This window comes from Pleurodeles waltl, chromosome 4_2, assembly GCF_031143425.1.
Source record: "Pleurodeles waltl isolate 20211129_DDA chromosome 4_2, aPleWal1.hap1.20221129, whole genome shotgun sequence".
In the NCBI taxonomy this organism is placed as follows: domain Eukaryota; kingdom Metazoa; phylum Chordata; class Amphibia; order Caudata; family Salamandridae; genus Pleurodeles; species Pleurodeles waltl.
The window spans coordinates 111,521,015-111,541,288 of record NC_090443.1 but is presented as its reverse complement, the minus strand read 5'-3'; the positions used below and the strand labels follow the sequence as shown (position 1 = coordinate 111,541,288).

The 20,274-nt window shown below is 44.2% G+C and overlaps 1 protein-coding gene across 3 annotated transcripts in view; it reads right to left on the bottom strand.

The window, feature by feature from the left end:
* The window catches only part of LOC138292332 (retinol dehydrogenase 7-like), a 242,577-nt gene that overhangs the window by 38,749 nt on the left and 183,554 nt on the right, over nucleotides 1-20,274 (bottom strand). For all 3 annotated transcript variants that reach the window (XM_069230881.1, XM_069230883.1, XM_069230882.1), the window contains one exon: nucleotides 19,881-20,139. In XM_069230881.1, coding sequence (XP_069086982.1) covers nucleotides 19,881-20,139 — 259 coding nt within the window. The remainder of the gene's footprint in view (nucleotides 1-19,880; nucleotides 20,140-20,274) is intronic.

Here is a 20,274-nt window from a genome sequence, read left to right as displayed (position 1 = left end):
ACCATCTTCTCTTTTTTCACAAAGGTCCCATCCACCTTGGCCACATCCATTTGTCCAGTTAATCCCACTATTCTGACATTATTTCTGCTCCACCTAGCCTCTAGGTCCTCATTCGTAGTCCCTATTCTGTCCAGGGCCTTCCCCATCTAAAGTAGCTTCTACCCTAATGGCAGAGTTATCTCCAATATTTGATACACTCTGTTCAGTCACATCTACTTGGTTCACTTGCTTGTTCAATACCTCCTTCACGTAGTCCTTTCCTACAGTGAGGCTGAACAATGTTGCCATTGATGGTATGGAAGATTTCTTACATTTCTTACAACAGCGCTTTGAACTCTGAGTCACTGGACAAGTCGACCTACTTAGACGGTGTCAGGATATGAGGTCTGTTGTTTTTCAGCATATATGTTTAGTTTGTTTGGGGACAAAGGGATCCTTATTCTGTTTCTGATCTCCAATACACATAGGGCCTGATTCACAGTATAGACTTTGTAGTACATTTTGTAGTACTATAGTAATAAAATGAAAGCACCATTCACAAACTACGTGCAGAGTTTATGCCTCCGCATTACCTATTCTTGTGTGGCAGAGTTCTTCCCCTGATTGCAAAAACTGTGGTAGTAAATGTGGGAGGGACATAGGGAAGTGGTTTAAAAATAGTGCAGACATACTACAAAAGGGGATGGCATAAGGGAGGGGTATGAGGGATCAGTGAGGGTTTTAGAGAGGTATCACCTACCCACACAAGAGTACGACAATTGCTATACATGGGAGTGGAAAAATGTCACTTACAGTATTGTAGTAAATGTACGGTCAGAATTTGTGAATACCGAAAAGTAGTACGCTTACTCAAAAGTGTAAATTACTCAAAGGTGTAAGTTAACTTTGTGAATCAGTTATTCAATCCCGTGAATGGCCACCATACATTCAACAACAGAAGAACAGTGATATGCAAAGTTTACTGATTGAGCACCAGTAGGAGATTCAGTGTGGATTCCAAACTAAGGGTTTATCAGAGACCAACCATGATTGGGACATCTTCAGGGCCCATATGTTCATAGTAGTAACAATGTTTGGCTTAGATTGCAACTGTATCTCTATGAGTTTATTTGCAATAGAGGTTCTGAGGACTCCAGAGTGTTGGGCTGTTCTTACTATGAAAGTTTGGGCATCATTTGGAGAACTCACTGCTGATGCAGAAGTTCTTACAGAGCCCCACCATGTCATGGCACCAGACACCAGTCTGGATAGGCACACAAGGCACACAGGTCAGTGTCAGGAGAGATCAATTCAGGCTGCCTCTCCAGGATCTATGATGGTGACAACATTCACACCCAAGCCAGTATTTACCTGTCCTCCACATGCAGGTTTGGCAGATCACTGGACCATGCAGCAGCCACACATGCATAACTGTTAGAAATTGGGTCTTTGGTTGGCAGTCAGGTTACCCCCTTTCCAAGCAAGGACCCTCACTCTAGTCAGGGTAAAGGAGAATCACCCTCAGCTAGCCCCCGCTTACCCACTTGGTAGCTTGGCACAAGCAGGCAAGCTTAACTTCAGAGTCTAGGTGTAAAGTATTTGAACCAACACACACAGTAACTCAGTGAAAACACTACAAAATTACACAACACAAGTTTAGAAAAATAGGAAATATTTATCTAAACAAAACAAGACTAAAACAGCAAACATACAACATACACAAGTCAAGTTATTCATTTTAAAAGCAAAAGAGTCTTAAATCCTTTTGTAAACAGTAAAAACACTGTTAGCGTTGAAAAGTACCTGGGTAGCGTCAAAATAACATGCACAGGCAAGTGTGCGTTGAAAAAGGTTAGCGATGCGTCGATTTCTCACCCGCAAGCGAGATCGTGTGGCGTTTCTCCTTCTCCGGTCGGGTCGGCATGTGTAATTTTTCCTCTCTGCAGGAGAGCGATGCGACAATCTGGGCAAACAATCGGGTCCGGGCAGGCGTTGCGTCGGTTTTTCCGTGCCAGCAAGGTTTGCGTCGAAAATCCTGACGCACGGTATCAGAAAAATCGAGCTGTGTGGGTTGCGATGTTACCAGCCTCCGTTAGCAGTGTTGCACTTTGTTTCTCCAGCCACGTGCGTCGATCTTCCAGCCGCGCTTGAGGCGGAGCGTCGATTTCAGCTGCGAAGCCGGTGGCAAGTTGTTTTTTTTTTAGCCGTGTCTCGGAGGTTGCATTCAAAATTTCCCGCATGGCGGTCTGTGCGTGGATTTTCAATCTTGGTCTTCCAGCTTCACCTGTTAAGGCCCCAGGAACTGGATACAGCACCACTTGCCAGGGCAGGAGTCTCAGCAGAGAGTCCAGGAGCTGGCAGGAGAAGTATTTGATGGCCCTGAGACTTCAACAACAGGAGGCAAGCTCAAGACAAGCCCTTGGAGATTTCTTCACAAGCAGGAATGCACAACAAAGTCCAGTCTTTGTCCCCTTTCACCAGGCAGAAGCAGCAACTGCAGCATAGCTCCACCAAGGACAGTCACAGGCAGGGCAGCAGTTCTCTTCAGCTCTTCTCCAGGCAGAGGTTCCTCTTAATTTCCAGAAGTGATCTAAAGTCTGTGGTTTTGGGTGCCCTTCTTATACCCATTTTTTCCTTTGCAGTAGGCTTACTTCAAAGGAAAGTCTCTCTTGTTTGTGAAATCCTACCTTGCCCATGCCAGGCCCCAGACACATACCAGGGGGTTGGATACTGCATTGTGTGAGGTGCAGTCACCGCCCTTTCAGGTGTGAGTGACCACTCCTCCCCTCCCTCCTAGCACAGATGGATCATCAGGATATGCAGGCTACACCCCAGTTCCCTTTGTGTCACTGTCTAGAGAGAGGTGCAAACAGCCCAACTGTCAAACTGACCCAGACAGGGAATCCACAACAGGCAGAGTCACAGAATGGTTTATGCAAGAAAATGCCCACTTTCTAAAAGTGGCATTTTCAAACACACAATCTTAAAATCAACTTTACTAAAAGATGTATTTTTAAATTGTGAGTTCAGAGACCCCAAGCTCCACATGTCTATCTGCTCTCAAAGGGAATCTATGGTTTAATCATATTTAAAGGCAGCCCCCATGTTAACCTATGAGAGGGATAGGCCTTGCAACAGTAAAAAACGAATTTGGCAGTATTTCACCGTTAGGACATATAAAACACATTAGTATCTGTCCTACCTTAAACATACACTGCACCCTGCCCATGGGGCTACCTAGGGCCTACCGTAGGGGTGTCCTACATGTAAGAAAAGGGAAGGTTTAGGCCTGGCAAGTGGGTACACTTGCCAAGTCGAATTGGCAGTTTGAAACTGTACACACAGACACTGGAGTGGGAGGTCTGAGCCATGTTTTCATGTCTACTAATGTGGGTGGCACAACCAGTGTTGCAGGCCCACTAGTAGCACTTGATTTACAGGCCCTGGGCACCTCTAGTGCACTGTACTAGGGACTTACCAGTAAATCAAATATGCCAATCATGGAAATCCAATCAACAATACAATTTACACAGAGAGCATACGCACTTTAGCACTGGTTAGCAGTGGTAAAGTGCTCAAAGTTCTAAAGCCAACAAAAACAGGTCAGAAAAAATAGGAGGCAGGAGGCAAAAAGATTAGGGATGACCCTGCCAAAAGGGCCAGGTCCAACAATAACCAATATGGAGAAAGTTGTCTTAGTTGGGAATGCCCTCTAACTTGTTGAAATTAGTAATAGCATTTCATATGTCAACTTGTAGTCCAGTGCTGATGGATGGGAATCATGGTCTACCACAAAAAGTTCAAAAGCATAATGCGTTGAAAAAAGTCTGCCTGTTGGTGTCTCTGTTGTTTTCTATACATTTTAATGATCCCCCAGATAGGCTAGGAATAATAAGAGGGGATGCTCTGGTACGAGCTTCACTTCCAGGTCGGAGGCCGCCGCTGCTGTTGTTGTGCTCGGATCATATCGGGCCACCGTTGGAGTCGCGTCCGCAGCCCGGAGCAACCGAGGTGGTGTGAAGAGGTGGTTTGACCTTCTTCATACAGATAAAACAGCAAGATAAAGTGTGCCTTCCAAGGAGCTGCAGAGATTCTTTTGATATTTTTCATAATGCTGATTCTAGCTCAGGAGATCCATGCTGGAAGTGGACTGCAGACTGCACACAGTGAATTGTGTGCAACAAGTAACTAGTGGTCTGGCTCGGAGAGCTGACCAGAAGGAGAACAGCTGCTTGCAAGCATGACCAGTGCACAGGAGAGGGCATGCTGGTAAGATTGTTTGACTGTTTTCCGATCTGAGAGCAGAGTGCACAGCGCAGGGGTGCAAACATAAGGATACAAAAGGATTTTTGTGGCATGTTTGTGCCGGGTTCCGGGTAAGCTGTCTGCACTGTGTGAGAGTGAGTAAAGACACAACTGTCTTCCGCGGCTGGGTTGGACAAAGTGCTCTGAGTTCTCTGTCGTTAGTTTGTGGCAGGTCGCTCTCTGTACTGTTGATGAAATAAACTTAATTAATAATCAACTGGAGGCTTTAATCAGAGCTCCAGATCCTCCTTCAAAGCAAAGTTCACCACACGCGCCACTCGAACAATGTTTAATTACTGTTGGCAGCCTCCCACAAGCCGGGGGAGTGTGCGCATCACCTAACGGAGTGGATGTTGTTTACTCACGTGCCAATGTAGCCCCTGTAGGAGTGCATGGGGAGCGCTGCAGGATCGCCAGGGGAGCCGGACAGCTCTGGGAGCTCCTCTGACCGCTGGTCATGGGGGGCTTGGTGTTCAGTGGCATGCGGCTGTCCTATGCAGACAAGACTGCCAACCAGTGAGGAAGGTGGGTTCGGTGATCGATTTGCTGTCTTTCTGCCACTTGTGAGAGCGGTGGGTGGCTGCAGCGTGCAAAGACACAGAGAAGCTCTGGGAAATCGTGGGAGAAGGCACAATAGTTGGCCTCGGAACAGAAGCAGAAGCCAAGTGGTAACAAGCAGGGCTTAAAGCACGGTGACGGTGGAGTGAAGAGAAGTTCTGCTGCATGGACATTGTGCAGATTCGGGCTGAGCTCACTAGGGAGGGAGAAAAGAAGCCATTGCTCTGTTTTGCTGGTATTTTTGGACTGTGGGACAGGGGAAAGTTTAAAAGTACCTTCTAATTTTGTGTTTTGTTAAAGTATGTACAGGTAAAGGCTAAACATAGCGGCTTTAGATAATTCTCCTTATCTTTGTATCAACTAGGACATTAAAATACTGGTGGTGCCAGGAGAAAACCTGTCACGTGGCAACCCTAGACAGTGCTGCGAAGATGGGAATTCCTTAAGGAGTGTACTAGAGTGTATGGTCACATTTCAGCAACAGCGGTGAAGTCTCAGCTGTATTTCTTTGCTTTATTAGTTCAGGAGTGCATGTGGGGCGAAGTGGTTCAGGGAACATGGCGTCCGTCTAAAAGAGCCGGTCGCGGAGGGCTCCGTTCTGTGAATGACGCAGTGAAATAATTATGCCTTACAGGGGAAATGTGAAGATTTGATGGGTCGGCAGTGGGAGTCCGCTTTGCGTTTTTTGGTTTTGCGGCGGTGCAAGGGAGGCAAAGGAGCTTGCGGGAGCATGTGACACTTCGGAGCATGGGGTGGTGCCGTTGTTGAGAGCCTCCCTGGAGCTCTTTCGGGTCAGGGAGGCAGCGGCTCGTGTTCCCTACCGGGGGACCCAGGGCAGGACCAGCACAGGGCCGGATCCTTCAGGAAAGAAGAGCAGGATTTTGAGGATTCCTCAGTACATCAAGGACTTGGTGATTTCAGGTACTGATGGGGAAAAAACAAGATTTAAAGGGTTTGAAGGTTCTGTGCACCAGGGACATGCTTCTTTTGGTATAGCACTGTAGAAATTCATTCAGACCATATGGTGGACAGGGTAATGGGGCTAGTGGGGACCAGAAAGGAAGGGGGAAAGGGAGCATCTAAAAATAGTTTGGGACAAGTAGCGTATTCCCTGCGCAGCTCTAAAAAAAGTAAGTAAAGAGTGGAAGTTGAAAGTCTGGTCCCCCTCCAGAAACCCCCTACAGCGAGAAGTAAGGCGGAATACGATAATAGTTCAGTTACAAAGAGACTGGATGTGAAGAGTGTTGGAGGTTTGAACTATAGAAAAGTCTGGGTTACCCCATCAGTAATGACTTATTTTCGAGTATTGCCAGGATCACCAAGAATGTCAACCAGGGGTGCGAGTATGCAAGAGCTGGATAAATTGGACAAGTTAGAGTCTGCTGCTAGTTCAGAGGGCATTAGCCCAGACCTCCGGGTGGATGGGAGAGGTGTTTCGCAGTATTCCTTTTCTGTGAGATCTGTAGAGAGGCAAGAGGAGGTAAATGCAGTACAAGATTTACAATCCGTCAGAGAGGATCAGGGGCACTCAATTGCGGATATGTTGAAAGCATTATCTGTGGAACTGAAGGGTGGCTTTGAGACTTCTAATGCCAACAAGGTGGAGATTAGGGGTCTCTGTTAAGACTTAGGGAAGAAAATTGATGACCTGGCGGGCCGGACAGCTGCTTTGGAGGAGGAGGAGGTGGGCGAGTTAAGGATGGTGGTGGAAGAAAATAAAGAGCAAATAAGATATTTAAAAGAAGGGGAAGCAGGGGTAATGGCTAAAATGGAATCGCTACAAAATAATCAGAGGAGGAATAATCTGAGGTTTCTCAGGGTCCCGGAAGGGTTGGAAGAAGGTGATTTAAAAGGCTTCATGGTCTGATTGATAAAGCAGGAGGTGAATGTGGAAGAATCAGAGAAGGACATTGCAAAATATATTCAAAGGGTGCACCGGGTCCCGGCAAAAATGCCTTCCAACAGGGATAGACCAAGGAAAATTTTTGTTTATTTTCAAACATACTCACTGAAGGAACATATTCTGGCTCTGGGGTTAAAAAATAAATCATTGTCAGTAAACGGATCCCCATTTGAAATTAGGTCAGACCTAGCGTCTGTGACTTTAAATAAACAGTGGGAGCTAGGTAAAAGAATAGACATGTTGAAAAAACTGGGTGCAACAGCTCAGTTAAAATTCCCTGCTTCATTAAGGGTTATGGTGAATAACAAAATGTATAATTTTACGGACTGGAAGGAGTTGGACGAGTTGATCACGAAAATTGAGAAAGGTAGCGGGAATGAGAAAGGTCTGACCTAAGCTTCTATTGTTTTTCCTGGTAAGGAGATTATTATTATTATTATTTTTTGCCATGTCCCAAGTTAGTAACGGTGACCCTCCTCTGACTTTGGTGAGGTTAATGATTGGGTGGGTTCCCTGGGGAGGAAGGGGAATGGGGGAGGGGATGGGGGATGGTGGTGGGGAGCACTAGGTGGGGAGAATAATAGGAAGAATAAAAAGATCCTGAGACACCTGTCTTGGAATGTAAATGGCCTTAGGGTGAAGAGTAGACAGAAAAGGTTGGTGCAATATTTGAAGGATGCCCCGTTTGATGTTTTGATCTTACAACAGACCCATCTTTCTAGGGAGGAGTGTTTTGAAGTTTTTAAGTCATGTGGGTGGGTTCAGCAGATAGCTAGCTCAAATTGTTTGAGTGGTAGTAAAGGGGTGGCTGTTCTAGTTAAGAATCATGCTAATATTACTTTTCTGGAAGGTCCCATAGATAACTCAGGGAGGTGGGTGTTGGGGAAGCTCTCTGCTTTTGAATATGTCTTTACCTTGGTAGGATACTATGGTCCTAATAGGGATGATGTAGGCCCATTAAGGGAACTTTTAGATCTTCTTTTGCAATATTTAGATCCAATAATTTGGGCAGGTGATTTTAATGTTGTATTGAACTACGAATTAGATAGATCAGCAGGTAGTAGGTCCAAATTCAGGTAATAATGTCCCAGTGGGGGTTATATGATGTTTGGAGGGATAAGAGGGGGTCAGAGAGAGGTTATTCTTATTATAATAAGAAGAAGTATCGGCATCAGTCCAGAATTGATTACTTCCTTTTGGATACTGTTTTGAGGGACTTTGTTGAGTCAGTAGTACATATTAGGGCCCAGTTATCAGATCACTAGGCGGTCAGTTTAGATCTTAGGTTGCCAACAAAAAGGAGGGAAAAAAGCTGGACTTTAGACAGAACTCTGCTTTTGGAAGATGAGGTGGTTACGGAATTGCGGGCAGATTCAGAGGAATTTTTTAGGATAAATTTGGGTTCAGCTCCGTTAGCGATAGTTTGGGACACATTTAAGGCATTTTTTAGGGGATGTCTGATTGGGATAGCTGCACACAGGAGGAAATTATATAATGAAGAAATAAGCAGGTTGGAGAGTCAAATACGACAATTTGAGCACGGAATGTTAAGTAAGGAGCAGGGTGAAGAATTTGACGATTTATATAAGCAACGTCAGACGGGCAGTTTGAAGTTGGCAGCTCTTTTGGACCGTAGGATTAGATTGAGATGTGAAGCTAATAGGGTGATACATTTTGAGTACAGTGAGAACAGCAGTAAATTGTTGGCTTGGAAGTTAAAATCAGATAGGGTTAGGAATCGGGTGACAGAAATTCTAGATGAAGACTCGGGTGAGATTAGAAAAGGTGGCAAGCTGGTGGAAGAAGGTTTTTTCAATTTCTTTAAGGACTTATATACAGAAGATTTGAAGCCGCCTTTGAAGGTATTGAAGGGGTGGCTTGGGGAATTAGATTTACCTACTCTGAATGAAGAGGAGAGAAGTGCAGTTAATGATCTGTTTCAGCAGAGCGAGATAGAACTGGTCATTTTAGCTGGCAAATTGGGGAAGGCATCACGACCAGATGGGTTACCCATCGAGGTTTATCGAGTTCTGGGTAGTAGTACTTCCAAATTTTTTAAGCAATTATGTGATAATATTATGGGGGGATGAGAATCTTCCTCCTTCTTGGAAAGAGGCGATTATTACGTTAATTTTAAAACCCGGCAAACACCCCAGGAAGTGTGATTTATACCACCCAATATCGCTGCTAAATTGTTATTATAAAATCTTTGCTAAACTCTTGGCTGATAGACTAGGGATGGTTATGGGGAAACTCATACACACAGACCAGAAAGGGTTTTTGAAGGGTAGGCATTTGCATGAATTGACACAGGGATTGGTAGGGTCGATTGATTTAGCCACTTTGATGCATATGCCTTTGGCGTTGGTAATGGTGGATGCAACAAAAGCATTCAACAGGGTTAATGGGAGTTATTTGATTACGGTATGTGAATCATATAAAATTGGAGGCCAATTTATTAGAACACTGCAAAAAATCTATCATGACCCAAGTGCAAGAATTTTGGTTAATGGTATGCTCACTCCTCAGGTAAAATAGAAAGAGGGACGAGACAGGGGTGCCCATTATCCCCACTGTTATTTGACCTTTATATTGAACCCTTAGCTTGTAGAATTAGGGGAGATAAGAGAATACCACCTTTGCGGTGTGGAGATCTGGTCAGGAAGGTTTCTTTATATGCGGATGATTTAATGATTTATACAGCGAATTTAAGTCAGGCCAAACCAGTTTTACAAGAGTTAATGGAGGATTTAGGGGGAATTTCTGGTTATGCTGTTAATAATCAAAATACTGAAATTATGGCATGGAATATGGAACTAAACGATGAAGAAAGAAGTTAAATATTTGGGGATCACTGTAACACATGATATATAAAAAATGGCGGAAACAAATCTTGCTCGGGTTATGAGGGAGGTGGACCTTTTACTGAGAAAATGGCTTAATCTTCCATAACTATAATAGGTCGGATAAAAATGGTGACTGTTCCCAAATTAACTTTTATTTTCAATGCATTGCCATTAGTGTTTAACAAGGCTGCTTTAAAGAAATTGCAGGGGAAAATTAGCAGTTTTATTTGGGCATCTAAAGGTGTTCGTCTATCATGGAAACAGCTCAGGAGGAAGAAAGAAAAAGGTGGTGTGGTGGCTCCTGATATGCAGTACTACGCATGGGCTTATCTGTTAAAAAATGTAAGACAAAGTTTTAATGCGTTAGATCATTCAGAGCTGGGGCAGATGTTAATTGCTATGATGGGAGGTCCAGAGAAGTTTTTTGTATAAGTTTGGGGATCCAAAGTTCTTTAAAAACAATTGATTTAAGATATTACATGATTGGGCAGTGTTGTGGTATGAGGTGAGGAAGATCACAAGGTTGTCATATTATAATAAGTATGCGCCGATTTGGGATTCTCCTGGCTCCCCGGAGTGAACTAAAGACACCCTGGCTATTCCTCTGAAAGAGGCAGGTTTTGTGCAATGGAGACATCTCCGTTATAATGGTGAACTTAGGGAGTTTGATAACCTTAATATGGAGGTAGGAGGAAGGCTGTCTAAGTTTAAATACCTTTAGATGAAGACTTGGGTTGGGAATGTGACAGAGGATGTGGGAAGTACTAACGGACTTGTGGCCAGATGCAGCTGGATACTCCGTTGAAGAAAGAAGTGGATGGTTATTGGCTGATGATGGACATTGTGGATGGTGAATTCAACCTCCTCGAAGAAATCTGGAAGGAGTGCTTGCTGGAGCCGCAGCTTAAAGACCTTTGGCAAGTATCCACTACAATTCTGTATAATACTGTTAAACCTGCTGCGTTAAGGAGAAATCATCTATTTTCTATTCACAGAGCCTTTTGGACTCCCATAAAATTGTCCAGGCTGAGACAGGATAACGTGGTGAGGTGTAAGAAGTGTGGTTCTGCATCAGCTGACGATCTACATATGTTTATTGATTGCCCTCTACTCCGTACGTTGTGGCAAGATGTGGGTGATGCAATTAAGGAGATTCTTCCCACAAGCCCGAAGGTAAGATCTCTGATAGTGATGTTTGGCTGTTCATATGAGGCGCAGACGATGGGTAGAGATGGAGCTAAACTGTTGTTTTATATGATGCTTGTGGCAAGAAGAGAGATCAGTAGGGAATGGATCAACCCTGTTCCCTCTACTTTTGTTGAATGGAAAAACTCTCTAATTTACCATCTTAAGTTAGACTGTCATAAGGTTTGTAAGAGGATCAGATTTTGGAATCCGCTGAAGCAATGGTTGGGAAGGGGTGAGGTATGAATAGGTAGGATGTGATCCTATGATTATACTCTTTCCTCTGCTTTTCGCTCTGGAGCTTGGGTGGAAAGTTTGTCCCAGACAGGTGCGAAGAGGTCGGAGATGGGTGGTGAGCAACTGTGTGGGAACCTTATCTGCTCCTTTCCCACCCCCACCTCACCCACCCCCCGGTCATGTGAGGGAAATTTGGAAGGTAAATGAGGATCAAAAAACAAAAAAACAAAAAAAGGGATGCTCGGAAAGTTGGTAATATGAATATAGGTTGTATCACTCAGGCAGACAACATGGGTTTGATGTATTCATTACCTGTTGGGCTTCAAACACGCCTAGGCACATTAGAACTTTATGTGGAGGAACATTACCTAAAAATTAATATCTCAATAAGATTTCTCCGAAGAAGGGCTTGAGATAGGGGAGGGATGAACTTGGTTTTTAGGACATGAAACGGTGGAGAACATCCTACTCTATCCCTTTTTAAGAAACACATTTCTAGCAATTGTGGAGAATATTATCACATAAAACATTGCTTGAGTAAGGCTATGTCACAAGCTAGGGCTATTAATAGATTATATAAAGTTTGGGGAAACATACATTTTACACATGCATTATCAGCCTATAGTGGAAAAAGTCGTCCTTCCCTAAGCTATGCTTATTAGGTAATGGACAAGAGGTTGTGGAGTTTCTTAGATATTGTCAAAGGACGTATTTTGCATTAGATTTGAACTCTGAAATCCATGGCAGCTCTGAGTTTGGACTTCTGGCAACTTTTGTTATAGCCCTATCGTCAGTTTTGAGGTGGGGTAATTGCCTGTTTGTGGGGGAAGTGGGGCCAGTGCGTGCTGCTTTGCGGCATGACATTTTTTTGTCAAGAAAAGAAAAAAGTGCTTTCTTTTGCTCTTTTTTCAAAAGCTTAGTAAATGTCCGACATAGATCATGTATATAGCTTTTCTATGTCTTCCTATGTCTAAATACTTTTAAAAATCCTCTAAAACAATCTTCTTCTAGAGGAAGTTTGCAGGATATGTTACTATGGCAACGCCACAAGAGAAATGTGGTTATACAGGAAAGCTGTTTATGGAAAAAACGCAACCTTATCTTACCAGAATACCCCACATGAGGTACGGAGAGCCATTTTATTTTTGGGATTAAATCAGTTACCTCTGCAAATAGAAATAGGTGCCTATGACGCTGTCCCTAGGCTTGAGAGAGTTTGTGATTTGTGCAATCTATATGTAGAAGTTTTAAACCATGCAATTTTTGTATGTCCTTCCTTGTACTCTGCATGACGTCACTTTCCAAAACCAGTATTTTTAAAATGTAATGTACAATCAGTACAAGAGGCATTCCAGTATTTGATTTGTTATCTTAATGATGTGGTATGAGCCAACATTTTTTTTTAATGTTTCCTAAATCTGTACTGGTGATTACTTGATATTGTGTCAGTGGAATTCTGTATGTCTGAATACATGATTGCTTTTTTGCACATTGCCACTTTTCTCTCAGAGAAGAGACTGTGAATGATGTGTTTTTCTTGTTTAGAATTTTAACTGAGCAACTATTGTATACTTTTAGCTGTATCATTTTATACCACCTCTAGCTTGATGCATTTAAAATATACAAGCAGCATATGTGGCTTGCTTATGCTGGTCACAAAAGATTTACTCCATTTTCAATGTTTTTATATCTGTTTTGATTACTTGTTTGGTATTATGTTATTGGCATTATGTATATTGAAATTGTGATGGCACTTTGCACGATGTCACTTTTTCTTTTCAAATGAAAAGGAATGAAAATTACGTTTTATCTCCCTTTTTCAATGTTTCCGTACTGATGAGTTGCTTGGCACTGTTTTACTGACTATGCATGTTGAATTTATGAAAGCACCTTACAGGATTTCACCTTTTCTTCCTTGTTGAAAGGGAATGTGCTGACGTTTCATGAAATATTGAATGTTAAAAAATGTGATTGTTTTCTGTAGTGCTTATATTTTTTTATGTGGACCCCCATTGGAGTTCCGAATCATATACTAAAATTGAATGCATTGACTTCTTGGGCCAGTTTGTAACAATTCCATCACAATTCTTTCTGCTACCTCTGACATTACAGCAAACTCCAAGAGAAATATAGTTGTGCCATTTCCATAGTTATGCATGACTGTCACTCCTTGTCCCTTTGCATCTTGTTATTATAGCACTGAACCATTGATGGTCTAGCTAGACAAACACATTTAACGTTTTTTGCTCAGAAGTTTGATTCCTGAGGACTTTGCACATACTGAGAACCTAACTGAGGCTTTGCAAAGCCTGTCCATAGATTGACGTGGTTCCTACTAATTCACTAGGTAACAGCCGCCATCTTTGCTATGCTACGTTCTTCTGTGGTAACACTGTTTGGAATCTGATCTCATAAACCGTGTGGATGAGTTACTGTACCATGCTTACTAGATAGTGTCCTTTCACTGTTCTGTTCATCCCCCTTTTTTCAAACAAACATTATTTTTTTACTGTCCCGACTGGCCTTCAACCTTTGACTGTGAGAACCAGCGTTATACTGTATTTAGAACCTGCACAGGTGAGGCATTATTTGCTTCTGGGACAGACTGAGATGTTGTGCTAAAACAATGTCGAATCTAAAGGAACAAAAACTTGTTCATAGGCCAACTAAATCAGCCTTCCATTTGCAGTCTTTCGATCAAAATTTTCAAAGGTAACAGTAAAGTTTGGTTTACCTGTCAGATAGCAAAGAAGGACTGAAGCAAAATGGTTTGTTGTGATCACTCCAAAGGTGTAAAAACATACCGGATCTGAAGAAAGAAGCAATTAGAGGTACGACCCCATCAGTCCTTTTCCTCCTCAGTGGCCATGACCAAGCCAACAGTTGTCCACCTCTGACGAGCAGAGATGAGATGGAATCTATGGTTGGAGTGGTACGTACATCATGCATTTGGTCAGATTTTAAGCGGCCTAGAATTCCCAGCTGATATTTGATTCATGAACTCTGAGAAAACAATCAGCCATATTATTTTGCTCTTTCTAATAAAAAAAAGGCATTCTCGTTGTGCAGCACACCCCTCATCCCCTGGTCACAACCATCTTCATTAGTATTTGGCATATATATATATATATATATATATATATATATATATATATATATATATATATTCACTTCACAAACCAAAGGTAACAGGGATGTTATAGTTAGGCTTCAATAGTTAAACGAAACCATAGGATTTCACCAGTTATAGTTAGCGTTACCTCAAGTAACTATAACTCGTGCCCTAAGGTAACTATAACACATGCCCCTGCAATGCACAGTTTTTTCATCAAAACATTCACTGTAAATATTACCTTGATATTATCAATGATTTTATCAAAGATGTCATGAGTGTCATAATTTGTGGGGTCATTAGCAGTGCATGGCGAGGGCGCAAGTTAAAGTTACCTTAGGGCACATGTTATAGTTAGTTGAGGTAACTCTAACTATACCTTGTGAATTATTTTGGTTTTGTATGTTTAAATATTGAAACCTAACTACAACGTCCCTGTAACTTTTGGTTTTTAAGTGAATTTCTCTGTTTTTTTCAATTTTATTACTATAATGTCCCTGTAACCTTTGTTTTTTTCAGTGAATTTCAAAGGTTTTTTAACGTATAGTAATTTTCATTACTATGTGTTAATCCAACCACTGTCCCGCACGGCCTCTGTCCGTGTGCGGTGGCGGTTGGCCACGAGGCCAACACCCTATAAGCACCCAAACATGCAACGTGCACGGCCTTCACCCGTGCATATGGGACGTTGCCTGCAAGACCTGGCCTGCAGTCAGACCCTGCAGCCAACCACACCCCCAGCCACCCAACCCCATGCTGTGCACGTCCCTTTGTCCGCGCAGGAAGAGACTTTGGCGCGGCCTCTCTGGGTGAGAGAATAGGTGTGAGAGGCTGTGTCTTGGGGTGAGACTGTCTGTCAGCCTCTCTGTCTGGGTGTAAGAGTGGGAACATCAGTGTTTTAGTGGGTGCATCAGTGTGTGCACCGGTCTGTGAGTGGGTGCATGATGGTATCAGGGGGTTTGTCAGTGGGTGTGTGACAGCATGAGTGGGTCTGTGAGTGAGTGCTTAACTCTGAGTGAGTCTATGAGTGAGTGCGTGAGGGTCTGAGTGGGTGCAAGAGGGTCTGAGTATGTCTGTGAGAGGGTACGTGAGTGTCTGAGTGGGTCTGTGAGTGGGTGTGTAAGTGTCTGAGTAGATATTTGAGTGGGAGAAATTGATTAAAAGAGAGTCACAGAGAGAGACAGAAAGTGAGAGAGATACAGAGTTTTTTAGGCTTTGAAGTATGATATACTTAGAACAAGATATTTCTCTATATGTGTCATTTTTAAATATAAAACTAATTTGTAATTTAAAAAAGAAAGAGGGAAGCGATTCCAGCTTGACTGCTCAGTATGAAGGTCTACCAACCTTCACACTGAGCTTTTTCTTTTTAGCCCTTTATGGGCTATCTGGAACCGGCGAGGGAGCCCTCGGGGGCTCCCCCCTCAATTTTTATTTTTAATTTTTTTTTTTTTTTAATTTTTTTTAATATTTCACCAAAATGCCCATTATGGGCATCTGGCTCTGTGGAGGAAGCTATAAGGCTTCCCTCGCAGTGCCATTGCTTCAGTATGCATGGAGCTGCTTTAACAGCAGCTCCTTGCTTGGTGAAGCATTTCTTCTCAGTCCTCTGCATGCATGCAGGGGACAGAGATAAAAGCTTCAGATTTTGATAGGGGGACCTGTTTGACAGGTCCCCTGTCAAAACCCGAAGTGATTGCTGTGGTTTTAGCTGCAGCCAAGAAACAGCAAACAGGTATGTCCTGGGGGTGGGCACCCTGGAACACAGCAGGAGCCGGCCCCAGGGGGGTGGCTGTCCCCAGGACCATCAGTGGCCCCACAATGTGGCCATGCAGTCCCCTCCAACATTAAGATAGCCCTGGGGAGGTGGTGGTCCCTGGGTTAATATAGGGCGGAATCAGACCACCTTCACAAATTTTACTCTTTGTCCCAGGGTGGTGGTGATCCATGGGGAATGGGGGGCCATGGGCCCCCTGTATATATTAGATTCAAAACTCTGGGGAGGTGGTGGTCCCTGGGGGTGGCGAGGCATGGGCCCCCTACATATATGATAATCAAAGCCCCGGGGAGGTGGCGGTCCCCAGGGTGCGGGGGGCCACGGGCCCCCCAGCATATTAATAATCAAAGCAGCGGAGAGGTGGTGGTCTCCGGGGCAGTGGTGGTGCAGGGGTCACACTCCCTGCATATTGAATTACAGCCCTGGGGAAATGGTGATCTCCAGGGCAGCTGGGGGTACGCCCCCGCATATTTATAATAAGCCCCAGGGTAGCGGGAGTGGGACAGGAGGCCCCACCGCATTTTTATACAAATGCCACTGGGACTAGGCCATTTCGGGCGCTTTATAATAATGAAGCGTGGGAGCCCACACTTTTAAAAAAACTATTACGGCAGATCTCCAGATCCACTTTGACTCTGTCCATAAAATAAAAATAAAAACTGCTTTTTATCCCGGGGGTCCCATTGGGACCCCACCACCAGAGCCAAGGTTTCAGGGTGTTCATACCCTGGCCCCTTTTCTTTATTTTTTTACTTTTTTGGGGGGACTTGGCTTTAGCCGAGTCCAAAGATGGCGGACAACACTTCAACAGCTTTCGTTGTTGAAGTGTTATCAACCAATCAGATCTCTGCACAAGATTGCGAGGGGTCACGAATCCTTCGCATCCCTATACATGGAGTGCAGAATTATTAGGCAAGTTGTATTTTTGAGGATTAATTTTATTATTGAACAACAACCATGTTCTCAATGAACCCAAAAAACTCATTAATATCAAAACTGAATATTTTTGGAAGTAGTTTTTAGTTTGTTTTTAGTTTTAGCTATGTTAGGAGGATATCTGTGTGTGCAGGTGACTATCACTGTGCATAATTATTAGGCAACTTAACAAACAACAAATATATACCCATTTCAATTATTTATCATTACCAGTGAAACCAATATAACATCTCAACATTCACAAATATACATTTCTGACATTCAAAAACAAAACAAAAACAAATCAGTGACCAATATAGCCACATTTCTTTGCAAGGACACTCAAAAGCCTGCCATCCATGGATTCTGTCAGTGTTTTGATCTGTTCACCATCAACATTGCGTGCAGCAGCAACCACAGCCTCCCAGACACTGTTCAGAGAGGTGTACTGTTTTCCCTCCTTGTAAATCTCACATTTGATGATGGACCACAGGTTCTCAATGGGGTTCAGATCAGGTGAACAAGGAGGCCATGTCATTAGATTTCCTTCTTTTATACCCTTTCTTGCCAGCCACGCTGTGGAGTACTTGGACGCGTGTGATGGAGCATTGTCCTGCATGAAAATCATGTTTTTCTTGAAGGATGCAGACTTCTTCCTGTACCACTGCTTGAAGAAGGTGTCTTCCAGGAACTGGCAGTAGGACTGGGAGTTGAGCTTGACACCATCCTCAACCCGAAAAGGCCCCACAAGCTCATCTTTGATGATACCAGCCCAAACCAGTACTCCACCTCCACCTTGCTGGCGTCTGAGTCGGACTGGAGCTCTCTGCCCTTTACCAATCCAGCCACGGGCCCATCCATCTGGCCCATCAAGACTCACTCTCATTTCATCAGTCCATAAAACCTTAGAAAAATCAGTCTTGAGATATTTCTTGGCCCAGTCTTGACGTTTCAGCTTGTGTGTCTTGTTCAGTGGTGGTCGTCTTTCAGCCTTTCTTACCTTGGCCATGTCTCTGAGTATTGCACACCTTGTGCTTTTGGGCACTCCAGTGATGTTGCAGCTCTGAAATATGGCCAAACTGGTGGCAAGTGATATCGTGGCAGCTGCATGCTTGACTTTTCTCAGTTCATGGGCAGTTATTTTGCGCCTTGGTTTTTCCACACGCTTCTTGCGACCCTGTTGACTATTTTGAATGAAACGCTTGATTGTTCGATGATCACGCTTCAGAAGCTTTGCAATTTTAAGAGTGCTGCATCCCTCTGCAAGATATCTCACTATTTTTGACTTTTCTGAGCCTGTCAAGTCCTTCTTTTGACCCATTTTGCCAAAGGAAAGGAAGTTGCCTAATAATTATGCACACCTGATATAGGGTGTTGATGTCATTAGACCACACCCCTTCTCATTACAGAGATGCACATCACCTAATATGCTTAATTGGTAGTAGGCTTTCAAGCCTATACAGCTTGGAGTAAGACAACATGCATAAAGAGGATGATGTGGTCAAAATACTCATTTGCCTAATAATTCTGCACTCCCTGTATATACTGATTTGGATTTTCTTTGATTTCTCGAAAATTACTGAACAGAATTACACCAAAACAAAAAAAGGTCACTTTGTGGACCAGGGCCTACCTTATTGCCAAATTTGGTTTAATTCCGTTCAGTAGTTTCAGCACTATTGCTGTTCAAGATCCCTATGGGAAAACATGTTTTGGGATTGTCCCTTTTTCTCGGCTCCCCAGCGCCCCCATGCCAGTCTAATTACCCCAAAACTTTCCAGACAGCAGCTGACGTGACTGGCACATTTTTTGGGAAAGTTTCATGAAGACTTGTCAAGCAGCACCAAAGATATAGGCAATTAAAAAAACACTTTTCATATAAAAACTAAGGGGGTCATTATGACCCTGGCAGAAGGCGGAGAAGCGGCGGTAAGACCGCCAACAGGCTGGCGGTCTTTTTTTTGGTATTATGACCATGGCGGTTACCGCCATGGTCATCCGCCGGTTCTCCGTTCTGCCAGCCGGGCTGGAGACCTGGGTCTCCAGCCCAGCGGCCGTCACTATACCGCCGGCGGTATTTTGACCCGGCTTACCGCCGTGGATTTCCTGCGGTTGGAACCGCCATGAAATCCATGGCGGTAAGCACTATCAGTTCCAGGGAATTCCTTCCCTGGCACTGATAGGGGTCTCCCGATCCTCCCAACCCCACCCGACTCCCTCCCCTACACCCCCCACCACCCCTGCCACCCCCCAAAGGTGGCAGGGCCCCCCCACCCCGACCCCCAACATCAGAGAACTCATACACACACGACACGCACGCAGGCACCACCAACACATACACACACACACACCGACATACATGCCTACATCCACACACAGTCAGACACGCACACCCACATACAAACATACATGCACACATCCATACAGACATACCCACACATACACGAACTCATTCCCAAAACACACAACACCCCCGCAAGCATACACGCACTCACACACCCCCTCTACATACACAGACGCACACCCCCATGCTCCCACACAACACACAACACCCCCCACCCCCTCCCCTAACGGACGATCGACTTACCTGTTCTGTCGATCCTCCGGGAGGGGACGGGAGCCATGGGAGCTGCTCCGCCGACACCACACCGCCAACAGAACACCGCCACGCCGAATCACAGGACGTGATTCGGTGGGCGGTGTTCCATTGGCGTGGTGGTGAAGGTGGAGCAACCTCGGCTTCCCCGCCGCCCGCCAGTATGGCTGTTGGCGGCTCTCTGTCGGAAAAAGGACAGAGAGCAGCCAACAGTGATAATACGCCGAGCGGCAACCGCCACTACTGGCAGTCTTCCGCATTGTGGTCCCTCGGCGGTCTTGGAAAAAGACCGCCGAGGTTGTAATGACCACCTAAGTCTTAACTATAACTACCTAGTGGCAGAGGGCGGAGGGCAGTCCTCTGTCAATACTTACATTTTGAAGGGCCATATTTTTCGGCACAGGACAAAGTGAAGACACGGGTATGGCAAAATTGAACTTGTGATAAATTGCAGCCAAGATACTCACCTCAAGCTGTCAGAGAAAGCTTCAACTCCAAATTTGGATATGCAGTACCCTCCTCCGATTAGGGGCACCCTGCCGGCGCCACTGGACACATTGACAATCCTCCCTCGAGCCTTCCTCACAAGGGCAAGTAGGCTAAGTGTAACATCAATCATCCCAATTAGGTTCACATTTATCACCCAAATGAAGTCGTCTAGAGTCAGCCACTCATTTGGAGCGATTGGAGTTGCAACACCAGCATTATTGACCAAGCCCCAAAGCCCTGTAGAGAGAAGAAGATTAAAGAAAATGAGCAAGTAGGTTTTCCAGTGGTTTTAGGGTATACAAAACTCTGTTTGATCAAGCTATGACATCATTCACTCTGTATGACACTTGGAGCTTAATTCAAATAACAATT